The sequence below is a fragment of the Coenobita brevimanus genome, chromosome 98, assembly GCF_032717465.1.
Source record: "Coenobita brevimanus isolate Jiangsu-jjx chromosome 98, ASM3271746v2, whole genome shotgun sequence".
In the NCBI taxonomy this organism is placed as follows: Eukaryota; Metazoa; Arthropoda; class Malacostraca; order Decapoda; family Coenobitidae; genus Coenobita; species Coenobita brevimanus.
Genome location: NC_137051.1, coordinates 2,429,126 through 2,449,260, shown reverse-complemented (window position 1 = coordinate 2,449,260; position 20,135 = coordinate 2,429,126). Strand labels below are relative to the sequence as shown.

Below are 20,135 nucleotides of genomic sequence, written 5' to 3'. Positions count from 1 at the left end.
CATCCCATTCCATATGGGCACATTATAGGCATTCTGCGTCTGGCTATCACGCGCATTATGTCTGACACTGAAAAATGGAATGCTCAAATAATGATCAAATGGAAGTACTGTACAGTATGTTTTGCATCGAGGTGTCCATTTCTGACCTATGTGTGACAAGGTCCTTAATACGTTATTAACATACGCAAAAGAAATTCCTTAACATGAAAGACTGTATGACTCACCTCGTCCTTCTTGTCCCTTTGGAAGGCACCATTGAGGTACTCGAGTGAGACGTCGTCATTCTCGTTCAGCCACTGCATTACAAACGGCTCAAACCACCTGCCCACGGAACCTTGTATTAGCATCACTAAAAATTATCTTCCTAACTTTTTATCCCACCTATGGATGAAGTGAGACCTAAAAATGATTCAATATGCACCAGCACCTGCATATATATATCCATTCATTCATCATCTAATCCTACGTTGCCCCATGAGGAGCGTAGGAACCCGGGGCAAGGCAGTTGGTCCTGGGATTTAAGATGATAGTGACCAGCCTCACTCATCCCTGAGTGGCATTATGTCAGCTATAAACCCCAACCATCCCTTGGATATAAACCTTCACCGGCTCAATCCGATTGGAGCACCGTTATTACCCACTAAACCACCAGGCGCCAAAATTTGGTTATATGGTTACCACCCAGTGTAGTAAATGGTTTCCTGGTGTACTGGAAACCATAAGGCTTGTCACTCAGTGTAGAGTCACCCATAGGCAGAAGGAAGAGGAAAGAATGAAGGAAAGAAAGACACAAGAGGGAGTGCAAAATCACCCGCAGGCAGGATATATATAAGAGGGCTGATAATGTTCTTGAGTCAGAGAAGAGTGTGTGCTAACACAAAAGACATATTTTTAAAACAATAATTACACTTACACTCAGGAGTTATGGATTACTATGGAATTTCTCCTATCTCACCCCTCATTTCGCAAGACTAAAATTGATCCTCTTTTTTATTATCTATCAATGGTAAAAAAAAATGGCTGCCCATAACAAAATGTTTCCATGTCCTTAGCAAAGCTCCCTTTATCACTCCATTCTGCCCATTTTCAAGGAGTCCTTTCATTTTTATCTTTCAACACTGTTGCTCGTTTTCTCTCATTACCCTACCATGAACTTCCTTTCTGTGCATTTTTTTTTTTTTTCCCACAAAAGTGGTAGGTGGTGGCAACTATTATCCATGCACTTGATGTAGTGCTGCCTATCTCTTCCTCCACCTTCACTATTCATATTCCATATCTGCTCTCCTCTCTTCCTATTTCCCCCATCCTTCCTGTCACTTTTTTATTATTATTTTTTTCCACTTCAGGGAGCTCATACCGAGTGACACGTCTAATGGCTTCCTGTAACCCAGGAAACCATTTACAATGCTGGGTGGTAACCATACAACCAAACTCTGAGTGAAAAGGAGCCTACTACAGTGCCCCTATTAACTGGGTTGAGATACAAATGTAGCATCCAACCAGGACTCAAAGTTCCACACTCCATCCAATGTCTAGGTGAGGCTAGGCACCATCTGCTACAAGGGAACACTGGCTCATTCCACAGGATGGCCCTGTAAGGGCAGATACTTGCATGCAGCTGATAGGTCTGCTCAGGCAGACAGATCAGGGTAACTCAACAATAACCTCAATAAAGTGAATTTTCATTACCCACATTTTCTGCCTCATAAAAGTACTCACGCTGGGTATTCAGGCACTTGGTCTTTGTAGGGAGGCACATCCGTTACGTAGTTGTTGTAGAGCCACTTGACTTTGAAGTGAAGGTTCATGTACTCAGAGCTTTTACATAGGCGGTGTTGCTCGTGTTCTTCCAGGGCATATTTGATGTCCACTGCAAACATACTCCACATTGTTGCCGCAGAGAGCTGAGGAGGAAGGTTAACATTAAGAATATTTCTGAGGAAAACAGGGTTAACTTGATGACGACAACGATGATGATGATGATGATGATGATGATGATGATGATGATTTGAAATTTTAAACGGGGCAGTGTAATATATACATATATATTTTTTTATGCATGGAAGAAGGAACCAAAGGACAGGGGCCTGCAAACTGCTCCCTCCAAGAAAAAACAAAAACAAGATAACAAAGGGCCAAATTTAAGATCTATTCATTTCGAGACGCCTGGACACACTGTGTTTGAAAGACTGAAGATTGTAGGCAGTAGGAAAAATAGACAGAGGGAGACAGTTCCAGAGTTGACTTCTAGCATACATGAAGGACTGGGAGTAGTGGTTAACTCTTGCACTGGAGAGTGGGCAGAAAAAGGATGAGAGTTTGTTGCTAGACGGGTGCTACGCATGCCTGCCGTAGTGGTGGAGGGATGCAAGCAGACAGTTCAGAGAAGCAGTGACTATTGACATAGCAATAGAAAAGAGATAAAGATGTAACAGTGTGGCTAAGAAACAGGTAGAAGGAAGCCAGTAAGAGGAGGAGAGTTAATGAGACGAAAAGCCTTTGGCTCCATCCTGTTGAGAAGAGCTGTGTGTGGTGAGCCTCTCCACACAAGAGTTGTACTCTATACAAAGGCAAATAAAACCCATGTATAAATTAAACAACTGTGTAGGGGTAAAGAAAGTATGGAGTCGCCGCAGCATACTCAATCTCTTGGAAGCAGATTTTACAAGAGAGGTAATATGTTCTTTCCATGATAAAACCCAAGAGAATGAAATCCCAAGTATGTTTAAAGATGATGCAGGATTGTGCTGGATATTGTTAAAAATTAGAGAGTACTCCTGTGGAAGACTCTGTCAGGTTAATAGATGAAAGAACTGAGTTTTTGATGCATTAAAAACAAGATTATTTTTACCCCAGTCAGAGATATAAGCCAAGTCAGACATTAGGTGAGCCACTGCCTCATCCCTTGTTTGTTGAAGCAACTGCTGAGATGGATGCGGCGAAAAGCAAATTGGATGGTGAAGGGAGGAGTCATCAGCGTATGAGTGGATAGGGTATGATGTACGGCTTAGAAGGTCATTGATAAGGCAGAGAGTTGGTGAGGAACACCACTATTAATAGCTCTAGGAGAAGAACAGTGGCCATCTACAAAAGCAGCTATAGAATGACCAGGAAAGAAGCTAGAGATGAAGGCACAGATAGAAGGATTGAAACCATTAGAGGGTGGTTTGGAAATTAAAGATTTATGCCAGACTCGATCGAAAGCCTTTGAAATGTTAAGTGCAATGGCAAAGCTTTTGCCAAAGTCCTGAAAGGAGGATGACCAGGAGTCTGAAAGGTAAGTGAGATCACCAGTGGAGCATCCCTGGCAGAACCCATACTGATGGTCAGAAAGAAGGTTGTGATAGGAAAGATGCTTATGTGTGTATATATATATATATATATATATATATATATATATATATATATATATTAAGAACAGACTCGAAAACTTTTGAAATACATAATGTTAATGGAACTGGGCAAGAGTTAGAGGGGTGGGAATGGTCACCCTTCTTTGGGACAGGATGAATGTGAGCAAACTTCCAGCAAGAAGGAAAGGCACAAGTTAGCACAAAACGACGAAAGAGTTAACCTAGGCAGGGTGTAAGCACAGAAGCACAGTTCTTGAGAACAATAGGAGGAACTTCTTCAGGACCATATGCCTTGTTAGTACTGAGGTCAGTGATGGCAGAAAATACATCATTTGAAGAAATTTTAATCTCAGCCATGAGGAAGTCAGAAGGGGGAAACTTCCAAGGTGGAATTGGAGGAGGAAGTCTGAGCGAAGAGTTCTGTTTTATCAGTTACAGAGCCATCAGTGTGGAAAAGAGGAGGGAAGGATGATGAGGTAAATGTGTTAGAAACGTTTTTGGCAAGATGCTAGAAGGAACGGGAAGAATTCGAGTTGGAGGGTTCAGAGCATTTAGTATGGATGAAATTATTTTTAGCAGAGCGAAGAATGGACTTAGCACGATTCCAAGCAGAAACATAAAAAAGAGTGAGATTTAGGGGAGGGTTGGCTCCAGTACCTTTGGTAGGCCTTCTCCTTGTTGTGGACAGCATTAGAACAAGCGTGATTAAGCCAAGGATTTTTGCAATAGTCAAAGGATATGAGAAAGGAATGTATGATTCCATGCCCAAGGGAATGACCTCCGTAATGTGCAAGGCACACTCAGATAGCTCTCACACATGGAAGTAATAATCATTCCTGGGAAAATCAAAGAAGTCCTGCCTGAGGGCCTCCCAATCAGCAGCTCCAAAGTGCCGCAACCGATGTTTCTTTGGAGGGTCACAGGCCGTACTGGTGCAATAGGACAGGTTAAAGTGATAAGGTTGTGATCGGAGGAACCCAACGGAAAGGAATGACTTAAAGCGTAAGCAGAAAGATTTGTTGTAAGGATGAGGTCCTAACCTAAAATTCCCACTCAATCTAGTCTTAAATTATTTCCTGTCACTCTCTAGACCATTTAGTCTGCAGTATTACATATTCTGACCATTCTGAAGCAGTACCTAACCTAGAAATACCATCTCTGAAAGATATCATTGGAATGGGTGAAAAAGTGCAGCTGTAGTATTTTCTTTTTCTCTCATTAAGCTACAGGAAATAGGCTGCCAAAGGATTAAAGAAAAAAAAAGTCTTGCTAAGTTAATGTGGACAAATTATACCTGACCAATGTTGAACTCCTGAGGGAACTGGTTAAGGACGGGAGCGTAACTGTTCTTGTCCTCCTCAATGACGGACACGATGAGGGCTATCAGCTTGTGCCAGAAGTCCACACTCTCCAGTCTTGGCCCCTGCTCCCCTCCCTCCTTCTTCTCTGAGGGGTCCACCTGCACAGACAAACACAGCAAAAATACAAATGACCACTGGAAATGGGAAGATCTAATACTGCCAACATATTTCTTGCATCCTAAAAAACGAACTAACAGGGATGGGAAGGTGACAAAAAAAAAAAAAAAATGTAATGATAAGATGACCTGCTATAAAAGCTTATAAATCTGTACACCTTCTTATTTCCCACGGAAAGAGAAGGAGAAGAGACTGTTCCTGAGGCCTCCTTTCTCCCCTCATTTGTATCATATCTATATTACTAGATGCCTTATTCCTGTAAGGGTTGGCCACAAATGAATCACCTCCACATCACCCTGTGGTTCACTGTATCCCAAATGGAGGAAAAAAAATGCATGCTGGATAGCTAAGCATTCAAAATTCTTCTTATTCAATGCTCTAATTAACAGACTTCCTTAGCTGGAGGACCAGGTATCAAATAAGCAGTTTTTGTTTCAAAAATAAATGCATTGCAATCAAATATCTAGTAACTAAAAAATACAAAAAACATTTCTGATGGTAACCTTCACCATCCTGGAGACCTCAAACAGGGTTTGAGACAATCTGAAAAATGGCTTCCAAATACTTTCTAGAACTTTTACTAAACATAAAGAATCAAAGTAAATGCATATGTTAACCTCTAACCTTTTTTCAGATTACTAAATAATCACAGACAAATGTATATGTAAACATCTAAACCCTACACTTCTCAGTGCTTTACTAGCTAATATTGGTGATTACTGAACATAAATGTTATAGCACAAAGGTAAACCATCACCACTCCAATACAGGCATTCCTAATACATGAGAGATGCAGGAATGGCAAAAGCATATTCTCCTACCTGGAATTCTCTGTTGTAGAGTTCATAACAATTTTCAAAGAGGAACTGGTATGTTGAGCGGAGACAGGCAATGGCACAGTCCTTCACCACCACACTGGCTCGGGGTGGCGATGATAGCTCTTGAACCTGACATAAACAAGGGCCACATTGCAATTCATTCATACAACTATTTTCTGTTTGATACATTATTATTTTTTCTCATTCATGCACCCCACTCCATCTAATATACTCAACCTACAATCTCTATTCCACTATCATTACAACTCTGTATATCTAAATACTTTTAATGACTGAACTGGGGGGCTAGGTTTATGATGGAAAAGTTAAGAGGAAGGATGGGACTGGAGTGTATTGGTACTGTGATGAGAGGTAGACAGATGGTTTAGGCATGTGGAGAGGATAGGGGATGACAATTGGCTGCAGAAAGTGAGAAGTGTAAACGCTGGGTAGCAAGAGGCAGACCAAAAAAGACCTGGGACAAGGTCATAGAGTGTGACCTCAGGGATAAGGGACTGAATAGGGAGGGTGTCAGATATCGTGCAGCACGGAGAGCTGTCATTAGGTGACCAAGACTGACACATGCAAGAATGTTCGGGCCTTTGGAAATCAAATGAAATGAAACTCCTTTTATCTTCAAGTCGCTGGGGCAACAGGGGACTGGCTGCTCCCATTCTATCTACCTTATTACTCCTTTTTGACCAACTCATTTCCCTGACTCACTTTCATCCTGAAGAATGTGATGGAAGTGAGAAGATCAACAGTGCTTTTGAGGTCCTGAAGCTTTTCATTGGATGAGGCAGGGAAGTTATTGCGGTACATGGAGAGGTCAATTCTCAGGGAGTTGTGTAGTTGGTCCAGCAGCTTCACAAACTTCTCTTTCTGCATGAGGATAGCAAAAGTTTCATGTGAGTGTAAGATGCAAGTTGACAGCTCTGTACAATGCCTCAGTTTCCCTTCTTTTCATATAATATATGCCCTGAGGAATGTACAGTATTTAAACCATGTTCAAGTGCATATAGTTAGCTTTATCCAAACTTTCTTGATAATATAAAAGATACTAAAGCAGTCTTTGCAAGAAGTCTAGATTATGGTATCTTCACTAAATGAGTAACATTTCTTGCAATTATCCTACTGCAATGTGCAACATTACATATTAAACCACTGCTAATAAATATTAACAAAAAACATTCCTGTCACAAATAAACTTCCTATAATTTTTGACAACTTTAGTTATATCATATAACAAAGTTATTTCCTCTCCTTGAAAACTGCCTGTAAAGCAGACTCAAGGGCAAGAGTTCACCTACTACCCATATCTAATTCACACAGAGCATATCAGTCACTTTCCTCCCAATTATCACAGAATATCATCTTCAGGCACAAAAATACATCAAAACTCTCAACTCTGGACCAAGCAGAGGGAGGAAGCCGAAGCGAAATATAACCAAACAAGTGAATATTTCTCTGACAGATATACACCAAACCTCTCAACTCAAAACTCAGCACCCAAAGGTCACTTGCCCATACAACATTCAGACACAACAAAGAAACCACCACCATCCATCCATCCATCCATCATCCAATCCTATGTTGACCCATGAGGAGCGTTGGAGCCCGGGGCTAGGCAAGTTGGTCCTGGCATTTAAGATGGGAGTGACCAGCCTCACTCATCCCTGAGTGGCATTACGTGAGCAATAAACCCCAACCACCCCTTGGACATAAACCTTCACCGGATCAATCCAACTGGAGCACCATTATTACCCACTAAACCACCAGGTGCCAAAATTTGGTTATAAGGTTACCACCCAGTGTAGTAAATGGTTTCCTGGTGTACAGGAAACCATTTGGCTTGTCACTCAGTGTAGAGTCACCCACAGGCAGAAGGAAGAGGAAAGAATGAAGCAAAGAAAGACACAAGAGGGAGTGTAAAGGCACCTGTAGGCAGAAGAAAGAGGAAAGAATGAAGGAAAAAAAAGATAGAAGAGGATGGATGGAAAGAAGGATGGAGGAAAGGAAAGGGCAGACACCTGAGAGCAGCACTACATCAAGAGAGTGAATGGTGAGTGCCCCCACCTACCACAAGAAACCACCACCACAGTATACAAACAATATATATGTAAAGTGATGAATTATGCAAGCCCTGCTTAGGCTTCTAACCTCACTGAAACACACTACAACACCTGCAGACCATACAGAACAAGGTCCTAAAAATAATCACAGGCTGCACAGCTACTACACCTACAGACCACCTACACCAAAAAACCAAAGTCCTCAAAGTCAAGGATCACCTAGACATGAGAGGCACACAAACTCTTGCCACAGCCTCCACAAACCCACATCATCCACTACACTACATGGCAGCACATCCACACACACCAAGGAACATCAAAACAACAACCAGCACATGATATCATACACAAATACTGTCATCCCTCCCCCCTTGCCCACCTCAAACCAGCTTCTGGAAGCATATCTATGCTCAAATAATTGACTGCCCCATTCAGTCACTCAAAGGCAACACACAGCTGCATACATGGCCTTCTGATATCCACCCTTCTGAATCCTACCTCCCTTGTGAGGACAGGATCCACCTAGCCAGGTTGAGATGTGGGAATCATCCAGCCCTCTTGAGTTGTCAGAAGAAGCTGGATGACTCCATCACTGATGCCTGTCCAGGATGCAACACAGCACCCCATACTATTACGCATATTATGGAAGACTGCACTGCACACAATCACCTGTGCCAACAACACAATATACACTCCTTAAGAGCTCTGAGGGAAAGCGCAGTCTCAGCCGTGGCCTTCCTTAGGGACTCGGGGATGTTTGGCCAGACTGCCTAGGGAACAACTACTACCACTTTGGAGTCAGCAGAGGGAAAAAAAAGAGGCAGATGTGAAATCTAATAAAAAAGTTAATATATGTCCAACTCCAAATTTAAAGGGAAAAAGGAAATAATTACCCCGAAATTGGAAGCTGCAAATCTGTCTGAGGCAGAGACTGCGGAGGAAGCTGTGGTGTGAGCATAGAAGGCATTGATGTTTGCCAGGAGAGTGGACATTACTGCTGGCACTCCTGGACACAGGTATTTGGTTGACAAGCAGTGGAAGTGGCTGTAGGCAGATAGGAATGGAATCAGGGGAAAGTGTGATAAAGGCTGTAACAAAATGGATGGACATGAGGAACTTACAGGAGAAAAACATGAATAACCTCTTCAGTCTCATGACTTGTTACTTTATTTCATTTATGCTATCGCCAGATGAGATTTGTTCAACTTAGGAAGAACCTGTAGTAGTGATGGGGTTTATTAAAGTTTTATCTATCATCTGTTTAAAGAAATTCCCCCCAAATGAAAAATACTGTCTAGAGAGTGCAACAATAAACTACAAAAATGTCGCTATACTTAAGGGGTTAACAGCTGATACTGGTTGACAAAGATATTACCACAAGGAAGTGTGACAAAATAAAAATGAAGAGACATGGTTAGTTACAGTTCAACAGAAAGGTAAGATAAATGAAGATAAGAAGTCATACAGTACATACTATAACAGATGATGTCAGTAGAGAAGGATAGGACTGATATGGTAAACAATGGAATGATCAGGGAGAGCTAACCTAACAAAGGCAAAGATCTTTCTAAGGTCTATCAAGGAATTAACAAAAATATGACAAAATTTCAGTGTCTTCCATTGATTACAATGAAGATCATTCTTTCTCACTCTTCTCTCTCCAATATCCTAACAATCACGGTAGCTTAGGACTGCAGTATCCTAGAATAACAAGCCTACCAATATCCCATCACTTACGTCATTGCCTGGTAGATACTCTCAATTCCGTATCTCATGGCAAACTCATCCACAATGTCTTGAGCATGGTCATCAAAGTAGACTTTCCATGCATCATCTCCCTTGGCCTGTGGAAGCTTGACCACTCCTCCCTCCACTTCACACAGATAGTGGAAAAGGTTTTCATGAAGGCATGTGTACTGGACGTGATAGGGGGCCACCTTCTCTTCTCCTTTGATTTCAACAGAGATATGGAGTCTGATGGCACCAGAGACAGCGGACTTGTCGGTACGTTTCTCCAGGTTGTACCACACATCCATCTCACCTGACAGTGTTCGTACCTGGGGTGCAAATAGGACGTATATGTATAAACATCATTCTGAAGAGTTACAAGAGTCACATCATATGGTGAATGCTATGAAAAGGAAATTACTGTAGTGTGATACATCTTCACATATCACTGATCATCACAACCTATTTCTGAATTTGAATAGGGTGGGTAACATCCATACAATGGAAAATGGAAACAAAACTGTATGAAGAGCTACTGAGGTCAACAAGTTACTTAACTGAAATTTTCAATTTCATCACACAAGTTATATATACCAACCATACATAGCTTTCATTTTGGGGATAAAGCCACTACACTAATGGCTTACTTTTGTGGTTTATTATAACACCTATTGTAGGAAATCTATAGCATAATACTTACAAAGATTAAGCATTCCAACACACTTGCCAACCATACCCACCACATAAACTTTACCACTCTGGCTGGGAATGACATACAACACAACAATGGACAAGCCTCCTCCTGGCCCACTCTCTGACCAACTCTCAGCCAACCATCACGACCCATACAAACCAATCTCTCTCTAAACTTTGCCTCAGACATGAGTAAACTTTGATCAAAACTGTCAGGGAAACAAGAGCCTGGGTAACCTCCTTACTCTAGCACCCACCCACCCCTACTCTCTCTCATTCCGTCACTCACTCTCTCACTCACTCAAACACTCATTCTCTCTTCCAGTTTTAAATCATCTGTGACAAACCTTTTTATCTTAACTTATCTAAAACTGGCACATTTCCATCCTAAGTTCATGTAGGACATCTAGAACAAACATGTTTCTGACTTTCACAATTTTTATTTACCTAAAATTAAGAAACTTGGGCATAAGTATTACGTGTGAAGATATGTTTCTGCAAACATTTCAGCTAGACAAGTTCCCAAGGGAAAAAATAAGCAGAACATACAGATTTAGCATTCATGCCTTCAAATAATTCTCAGCTCTATCGTACAGCTACTACACTTGATTCTCTCTCTCTCTCTCTCTTTCAAGACACCTCAAACCCACAAATTTTCATTCTCTTCCACTATCTCTCTGGCAGTCATAGGCAGCCAACCACATCCCTAGTTCCATCAGTAAAAGTTCCACCCTGGGAGCTATAACATATATTTTACTACTCTCTTCATCTCCTCAACAGCACCCGTGGCCTCTACGTCTCACTCCTCTTGCTTCTTCCACTGCATCTCACTAGTGTACCTAATATCTCTACATGTGATCCTCACAGTCAGGGATGTTTCAGTACATCACCCTTTTTTTCCATACAACTAGCACTGTGCAAAAACGCAACCAGGAAATTGGCTTCATGGGCAAAACACCAAGGACTTAAAAACACAGAGCATAAAAAGAAGCAACTTTTAACATGTATACTGTACACTGTACTATATACAACTCTTCTTTTTCGTGCCATTTGCGTCAAGTACTCTTGCTTTATGTTACAGATATTCTTCAGCTACTACTATCTATCTTTTCATGTCACTGTGTATAGTACAAATGTTTCTACCAGTTTCACTTAACATCACCTATCATCATTTTATCATCACCAGTACAGACTGCTACTCCTCTCTATCATCCTCTCTTCATCATGACATTGTCAGTTCATATTTATAAATTTGGCAATCAGAGGATTCCTTTATTTTAAAATAATCTCCTCTCCTTAACCTGCCCTGTATCGGCTAATTTATTACCAAACCCACCCCCAAAACCCTAAATTTTCGACTGTTTTTTTTTTTTTTTTTTTTTTTTTTTTTGGTCCAAACCTCTGCTTTATATGAGAAACATCGAAACCTGAGGTTTAAAATCCTGCTACAGGTAACAATACCCTCACCTGGCTCTGTTTTCAATGGAGGCTGGGTCCAGAGAAAACGTGTTCTACGGGAGGGGTAACTATTCCAAACCACTCATATTTGGTATTTATTTTTTTATTTGGTGGGAATTTATACGAAGTACAAGAGAATATTGATTTTCATACAGTAATAGAGGCGATATAAGCATTGTTTCACTCACTAAACACATCAACATATCGCACCTTTTTGGCGACATTACCTGATCATCATTTCTGACCGTTTCTTCCTCTAACACTACGTAAACTTTGTCCTCCACATTGTCATCGATTGGGGAATCATTCTGGCCATGAATTTTGTATCGTGGCTCGACATGTCTTTACTGGCCAGGTCACTGGTAACAGGTGAGTTGCCAAGACAATGGCGTGCAGCGAGGGGGGGGGGGAGGTAACGTGGGGTAAGACATTTCCCTGCCTGGCACTGGGTAGAGGAAGGTGTTCCGTGTATACATACCAAAAATCACATGCGAAATTTGAAAAATGTGCAAACAATAGATCTTGCAATAGCAAAATGTTCATTGTATGTTGCGGGGATTGAGTGTGAAAAAAAGTTGCAACATGTATCGTATGTTGTGGGTAAGGGGCGGGTTAAACAATCTGGCAAAAAACACTCTACCCTAACCTCAAGTCTCCCTTGCCCCAAATGGGGTAACATGGGAAACTGGTTTTCATGTATGATTTCTAGGGAGTCTTAATATTCACTGCACCTACTTTTCTATCACAGTGCTGATTTATTTTCCTTCAATTACTTTTTTCTATACACTTAACACTATAACTCCAAATCCCCTACTTATTTCACTTACCTTCTCCATACTAGTACTTTAAATTTCCAGAAAAGGCTACACTTTCAGCCTTCTTATGTCCAATTAACTGTTACACAATATCATAAACCTCACATTACAAACTGGTCAACATCTTCTCCTGAGTGATGGCCAACATAATTAATTCTTCTAAATTTACATCACTTAAATAAAAGGAAACACAGATTAGTGATTAGAGCTCACCTCGATGATGGTCTGTCCCAAGAAGTCATCACTCTCTCTAGTGAGCTTCTGCCGTAATTTGGATTTGATGTCATTATCTTCATCCCACACTCGCACCTTGATTCTGTCACTGGAGTTGTGACACTCGCTGAAAGGAAAACTCAATGACTTGCTGAAGAGAAGAACTCACACAGTTTTAGAGAGGAGAGGAAAAAAATACTGAAAGAAGAATCCAGCAATTTTAGCTTAAGAACTTCATATATTGAGAAAAAAATAAATAAATAAACATTTATCTAATTTACAAATACCCTCTTTAGGCACAAAATGATCCATAGGTATATGTGATGAATGTTGAGAAGGGTGAGTGGTGAATTGATTGAATGGAAGGAAATGATTGATTATGCGTGTATGGATGACAGAATGAGATGGTGTGTAATGGATGCAAGGGCACAGAGATTGGGGGAATGGGTTTCCTGACCACCACGTGGTGATGGTGAAAGGCAAGGTTCAAATGCAATGCAGAAACAGAAGTAGGGAAGGACAGGAGGAAGTAGTCCATATAAGAAGGGTAGAAAAGCTGCAAGAAGATGGAAAAAAAAGGCAGCATATAAAAGAGATGTGAAGTGATTGGGTAATTATGACTTGGAGCAGATGGGGGAGGTGTAAGGTGTGTGCAAGATATTCATCGAAGAAGTCTGTGCGGCATGTGAGGTGGTGTGTGGGGTGAAGAGAAGATGAAAGGGGGTGCAAGGAACAGCATGGTGGAATGAAGAGGTGAGACAAGACGTGGTGCAAAGGAAGATCGCATATGACGAGTGGATGGGAAGCAGGGGCGTGGAGATGAAAGAAAGAGTTATATGAAAAGAGGAAGTGAGAGGTGAAAAGATGATTAAGAGAGAGTACGAAGAAAGTGGGTGAGGAATTTGGAAGGAATCTGAGTGTAAAGTGGTGGGAATGTAAGAAAATATCTGGAAAGAGGTACTGCGAGCTAAACATGGTGATAAAGAAGTTAGTCAAGGAGTGAAAGATAAATATGGTAGACTAATAGTTGAGAAGGTAGAAAAAGTGAGCAGATGGAAAGAACACTTTAAGGATCTGTTAAACATAGAGAATGAAAATAATGTGAGTATTAGTTGCTGGGGAATGACTGGGAGAAGAAGGGAAGTGAGAAGAGAGGAAGATATCAGTAGAATGGAAGTGGTGGAAACAATGAAGAGTCAAAATGGGGAATGCCCCAGGAACTGATGGAGAGTGTGATGAAATGCTGAAGCCTAGGGAAGAGATAGTAGGAGAATGGATATAGATGTGCAGACTGGCCTGGGAGGAAGGTAGAGTCCTGGAGGATTAGAAATCAGGTATAAGTATTCTCCTGTACAAAGGAAAAGGGGAAAATGAAGTGTGTGATAATCATAGTGGCATTCATATTTTTAGTGTAATAGGAAGAGTATAAGGTAGGACACTTACTGACAGAATTAGGGAAATAACAGAGGAATTAGTTGGAGAAGAACAGGGAGGTTTAAGGAATGGAAGAGGTTGCATAGATCAGATACTCATTCTTAGGTCTTCAGTGGAAAAGTTTCTAGAGAAGGGAAAGAAGTTGTCAGTGGCCTTCATGGATTTGGAGAAAGCATATGACAGGGTGGAGAGACAAGGAATGTGGAAAATTTTAAAAATATCTGGAGCAGATGGGAAGTTGCTGAGTGCTGTGAAGAGTAGCTATGAGGGGACTAAGACTGCAGTGTGTGTGGATAGTGAACTGATGATAATGGATGGATGGATGAATGTTGGATTGAAAAAAGGATGTGTCATGTCTCTACGGTTGTTTAATCTGTATATGGATGGGGTTATAAAAGAGATACAAGGTAGGGCAGTAGATGATGAAGTAGCCCTAATGAAAAAGGGTCCTATACTGTTGTTTGCAGATGATACTGTATTGTTAAGTGAAGATGAAAGGAAACTGCAAGGCTTGGTGAATGAGTTTGGAAGTGTGTAAAAAATGGAATATAAAGGTAAATCTAGGGAAAAGTAAAGTTATGGTCTCCGAGAGAAATGAAGTCTATCTATCTATCTATTGCCAGATGCCTTAATCCCATACGGGGTGGCCACAAACAAATCGCCTCCACGTCACCCTGTCCCCCGCCATTTCACGGCCTTGCTTCCAACTCAAACCCCCCTCTCTCATATACCTCTCCACTCCATCCCTCCATCTCATCCTCGGCCTCCCCCACCCTCTCCCCCCCTCCACCTCACTCACATACACTCTCCTTGTAGTCTCTCACCCTCTATCCTCTCCACATGGCCAAACCACCTCAGTATGCTCCTCCTCATGCTTCCTATCACATCCGCATCCACACCACAATGCTCCTTTATATCATCATTTGTCAGCCTGTCTCTCCATGTGACTCCACAGGCTCCACTTAAATAACTCATTTCCACTGCTCTCACTCTTGACTTGTGTCCCTCCAACAACGTCCAAGCTTCACTTCCATAAGTTAAAGTTGGTATCACAATACTGTCATGTAGTAACTTTTTCACTTCCATGCAAACTTCCCTGCTTCTTATCACTGCTTTCAAGGAACCAGCAACCTTTCTTCCCTGTTGTACCCTTTCAAGCACTTCACCCTCCAAACTTCCATCCTTACTCTTCACACTCCCCAAGTACTTAAATGTACTCACATTTTCCATTTCCTCACCATCCAACCTCACTGACTTCACCTCTCTCAAAGATCATCACTTTACTCTTCCCTACATTCACCTTTAGATTCCAATTCTTACACACTCTCCCAAACTTATCCACCAAGCATTGCAGCTCCCCTTCGTCTTCACTTAACAACACAGTATCATCTGCAAACAACAGTACAGGGAGTTTCCAAACACTACCCTCTCTCACTAGGGCCACTCCAACATCCACTGCCCTACCTTGTACCTCTTTTATTACCCCATCCATGTACAGAATGAACAACCATGGAGACACGACACATCACTGTTTCAACTCAACCTTCAGAGAGAAAAATTCACTCAGTTCACCATCCACACGCACTGCAGCCTTAGCACCATCATACATACTCTTCACAGCATTCAACAATCTTACCCACACAATCCTTGAGCCAAATGATCCATACTCTTTTATGTTCCTCTTCCATCTTTTACTCACAACAATACAAACACCTTCTTTTGCCTTCTCATTCTCACCTACTCCTGCACATATACCCCATCCATACTCCCATTCTCTCACACTCTCTCCTCTCCATTTAGTTTCAGTTACTCCACATCCATCTACTTTTGCACCCTCAGGCACCTGGACAATCTCTTTCTTTTTCATCTCATCATTCGCACCCCTTACATTCCACATCGCGATCTGTACCATGTCCTTTGTCCAGTCCTTGGTCGTCATCTTTTGGTTAGTCCTTGTCTGAGGCTTCTTGTTCATCTTTTTAGTTAGCTGTTTTCCAGGGAGGGGCACTAACCCTCCGCCAACCCTTTTAGTCGCCTCATACGACAAGCAGGGATACTAGGGGAGTATTCTTGAAAACCCCCCTACCCCTGGAGTAGTGAGGTTGGATGGTGAGGAAACTGAAAATGTGAGTGTACTGCATTTAAGTACTTGGGAGGTGTGATGAATAAGGATGGAAGTTTGGAGGGTGATGTGCTTGGTACAACAAGGAAGGAAGGTTGCTCATTCTTTGAAAGCAGCGATATGAAACAGGGAAGTAGGCATGGAAGTAAACAGGTCGTTGCATGCCATTATTGTGACATCAACTCTAATATATGGACGTAAAGCTTGGACCTTGTTGGAAGGATGCAAGTCCAGGGTGAGAGCAGTGGAAATAAGTTACAGTATTTGAAAGGAGCATGTGGAGTTACACAGAGAGACAGATTGACAAATGAGGAAGTGAAGGAGCATTGTAGTGAGTAGTGTGGATGTGGACGTGATACAAAACATTGGGAGAAATACATTGAGGTGGTTTGGCCACATGGAGAGGATGGAGAATGAGAGACTAACAAGGAGAGTGTATGTGAATGAGGTGGAGGGGGGGTAGTGGAAAGGTAAATGAGAGAAGGGGGTGTGAGCTGGGAACAGGGCAGTGAAATGGCAGAGGACTGGACGACATGGAGGCTATTTGTTTGTGACCATCCCTTACAGGATTAAGGCATCTGGCAAAAGATAGACAGACAGATAGACAACCTCTTTCAAGTATCATAACCTATCACTTTTCCCATGCAGTCCCTCCTCCACAATGTTCTTTCAATTATCCTTCCCCAATAACTTCTATGCAATTCCTTCCTTAAATCAAACCCTCTTATCCTTTTATGTTTTCAATCCCATACCTTACACTCGAGTTCAACCCCTCATGCTTGTATTCTGTGTCTAATTTTTAATCCTAAACTTAACCACAACAAAATCCACATTAAGACTCACAAGTAAAACTTCTCATTCCACACTGGGTTGAGCTCCTGGGGTACAGTGTGGGTGCGCTTCTTCACCTTGCCCACCTGTACTGTCACGTATGGATCTGACGTACCACCCTTATCCTTGGCAATCAGGCCCTGAGCGCAGATGACTGTGAATGAGGATGCCAGATATCAGAGTGGTGACCAGCTATGTCATTTGGTTGTGGGGCCGATTATTTTTACAGTGAATCATTCACTTATGTAATATCCTAGATATATCTGACAATACTGTGTGCTAAGATGTTTTAAAATTCTGGTGGTTATGATCAATCTAAACAATAAATTATGTCAAAATACTGTTTAAAAGATAGGTGTTTTTCCTTCTGATTTTATCTTTTCTACGAATTTTGAATTTACACACTGTATCAGTACATCTACAGACTACATTATTTATAAAATTTAGATACATTAAGTATTCTGTATACACCCTGTGATGTTTAGAATCACAAATACTTAACCTTACAACACCAGCCTTTGGCATGCCATCACCGTCACTCACTAAAAGCAACTGCGCTGGCTGGCTGGCAATGCTGATTTATATGACCCATATTATTAAACCTGTCATATCCCATGAGTCTGCTGCTTCACAAACTCTCCTCCAAACTTCTTCCATTCCATAACACACTGCTGTGGAAGTGCTATGACCTTTGCAACACAACATCTTCAAGTTTTCACAGCAAGAATTTTCTTACCAGTCTTGAAAAAAAGGTAACAATATCCCCATCTGTAATTTTTGTCATATAATCATAGACTAAACTGCAGTACAGATAATTTGCGGTGCTTGATTTATAATTCAAGGTATCTAAAAATACAGACTTTGTAAGAGATACCTTCCACTTACATGGGAATCACATTGCTTTAAGTACTGAATTCGCAACAACTGGAGGAAAATTATAGTTCACTGCACTACAATAAATATCTAGGATGAACAGAAATAGCTACTGTATTTAGTATCTTTACGGTCTATCAGAGGTTGTACCTTGAACCAGTGCTGACAAGACTATACAGGTCTGGTGCCCTCACACTCAAGACCCTTGTCATATTCTCTATTTCTGAAAAAAACGATAAACACTGGATAATAATGCTGATTCTGCTGTGCAATATAAAATTTCCATTCCTTTGAATACATCCAGAGATCTCAAAACTACAATGCTTCATCCTCTTTGCATCAGAAATCATAAGGTGTATACTCAGTGCAAATTCTATCCTCAAAAGTATGACCAAAGGCTGTGCACTCATAAACCCAGAAAGGCTGTATGAGACAGAATGGCTAATGCACAGGTCATATACAAATTAAGAACCAGATAATGCAACTGGGCTGAACAGTATTTATGGAATCCTTCATGAACTCTATACAAGTCCATCATCATGTATGCATCATAAATGATGACCAGAGACCTTGTAGTGACTTGTTACCTATATTCTATATTATCAAAAACTGTACACGTTTAGCTGCAAGGTCATAACACAGTGATGGTTATGGAAGCCGACAACAATGGCTTATTAATATGGACATATCTTGACACAAACCGCAGCGACTGTACAGGGTTATGTACACAATGTTTATAAATACAAGGTGTCAGAGTGGGGATGTCGCTTACTCCATTCGTATTTTATAAGCCAGGACCTTATGCTACCCCAAATCACCACAGGGGCAACGTACTGGAAATAACATAGGAAAGGCATCACAGCAGGTAAAAGGTTATATTTTTTGTCAGTCATGTCATCAAATTTTGTTGGCGGATGGTAGTGAATGTTAGGTTTATTTTTCAGAAGTAACAGAGAAAATATGCAAAGATTTGTCATAAATGTGCTGTGAAACAGTAATTTTGGAGATGGGTGGACCTGAACATGTCAGTGTGTTAAAAAAAAAAAAAAAGAAAAAAAAAAAAAAGAAAAAAAAAAAAAGAAAATGGAAGTAGCAGAAAAGGTTGATGGAGGAATACATACAAGGATCTATGTGAATGGGGGAAAAAAAAAAATGAAAAACAAAATTGTACATTTAGGATGGTCATTCTAGAAATGTGTAACAAATTTTTGTTGCCTAATTTCCTTTAAAAACAAAGCCCTACCAGCACCTGAAGGGACTGACAAGCAGCTTAAATTGAAGAGATAGGATCTAACTCCACTATTCTTAAGGTGTGAGGAATATCACTGGCATCTGGTATTACTATTGCCAACAAAGATGATAGTCCCAAGATCAGAAACAGTGTTCCTCATCCCTATGTCTCCTAATATAGTATAATATTGCTCAATACCAGTTCCCCATGCTGCTGTACCCTTGTTCCATGGGAGAAGTGGTGGAATTGTGGAGTTGGGGTTCAGCCATCCCCTCGCAAGAGAACTGTTTTGAAGATTTCATGCTCCCCTTCCCCCATTCAATTTTCTGCACCTGCAAGCCCAACCTAAGCAAAAGTTGGGATTTCTCATGGTTACAGGCTAAGATAGCAACTTGCCTTACAGTACACAATATGTACCATGTATATTCAAAATACAGGAAGTAACTCTGGCTATTAAAATGGCCAGAACTTTACAAAAACACAAAACTAAACACACCATGACACTACAGTGCCAATATACTGCTGATTCAAAATGCTGAGCTGGACAGTCTCACTTAGATAACAAATACCCATGAGTAACAATGTTCCTATTTTGGAGACTCATCCTCATTAACCTTAAGATCACAATGAGAGAAGTTTTGCTCTTTCTGTAAAGAATGAGCAACATGGCTCTTTTCTATTCAAAACTAATCAACAAGAGATGGGTCATCATATCTTACATGATCAGATGTACAACTCTGGTAAGGTCATTTAAGATATACCTGTGCTGCAGTCCCTTCAGGTTCTGAAACTGACCTTCACAGAAGTGATGAGAAACTAATGGGAAAAATTATGATGAAAATGGCATTAAAAGAATATCAATGTGGAAAAATGATGCAGATGTAATTTTAGATACACAAAGACACTGACAGAGAGACAGATGGATGGAGACAGATAGACAGATAGACTGACAGATACAGACAGACAGGATAGAAATAGTAATTTGTACAACAATACCAATCTGTAAAAACTAAGCG

General features: G+C 41.0%; 1 protein-coding gene across 1 annotated transcript in view; it reads right to left on the bottom strand.

The window, feature by feature from the left end:
• Window positions 1-20,135, bottom strand: part of unc-13 (protein unc13 homolog) — a 205,044-nt gene that overhangs the window by 31,307 nt on the left and 153,602 nt on the right. Inside the window, exons 10-18 of the mRNA XM_080283857.1 lie at window positions 17,028-17,169; window positions 12,629-12,755; window positions 9,459-9,778; window positions 8,615-8,765; window positions 6,373-6,531; window positions 5,653-5,778; window positions 4,648-4,812; window positions 1,720-1,904; window positions 225-321 (exon numbers count right to left, since the gene is read on the bottom strand). Coding sequence (XP_080139983.1) covers window positions 225-321; window positions 1,720-1,904; window positions 4,648-4,812; window positions 5,653-5,778; window positions 6,373-6,531; window positions 8,615-8,765; window positions 9,459-9,778; window positions 12,629-12,755; window positions 17,028-17,169 — 1,472 coding nt within the window. The remainder of the gene's footprint in view (window positions 1-224; window positions 322-1,719; window positions 1,905-4,647; window positions 4,813-5,652; window positions 5,779-6,372; window positions 6,532-8,614; window positions 8,766-9,458; window positions 9,779-12,628; window positions 12,756-17,027; window positions 17,170-20,135) is intronic.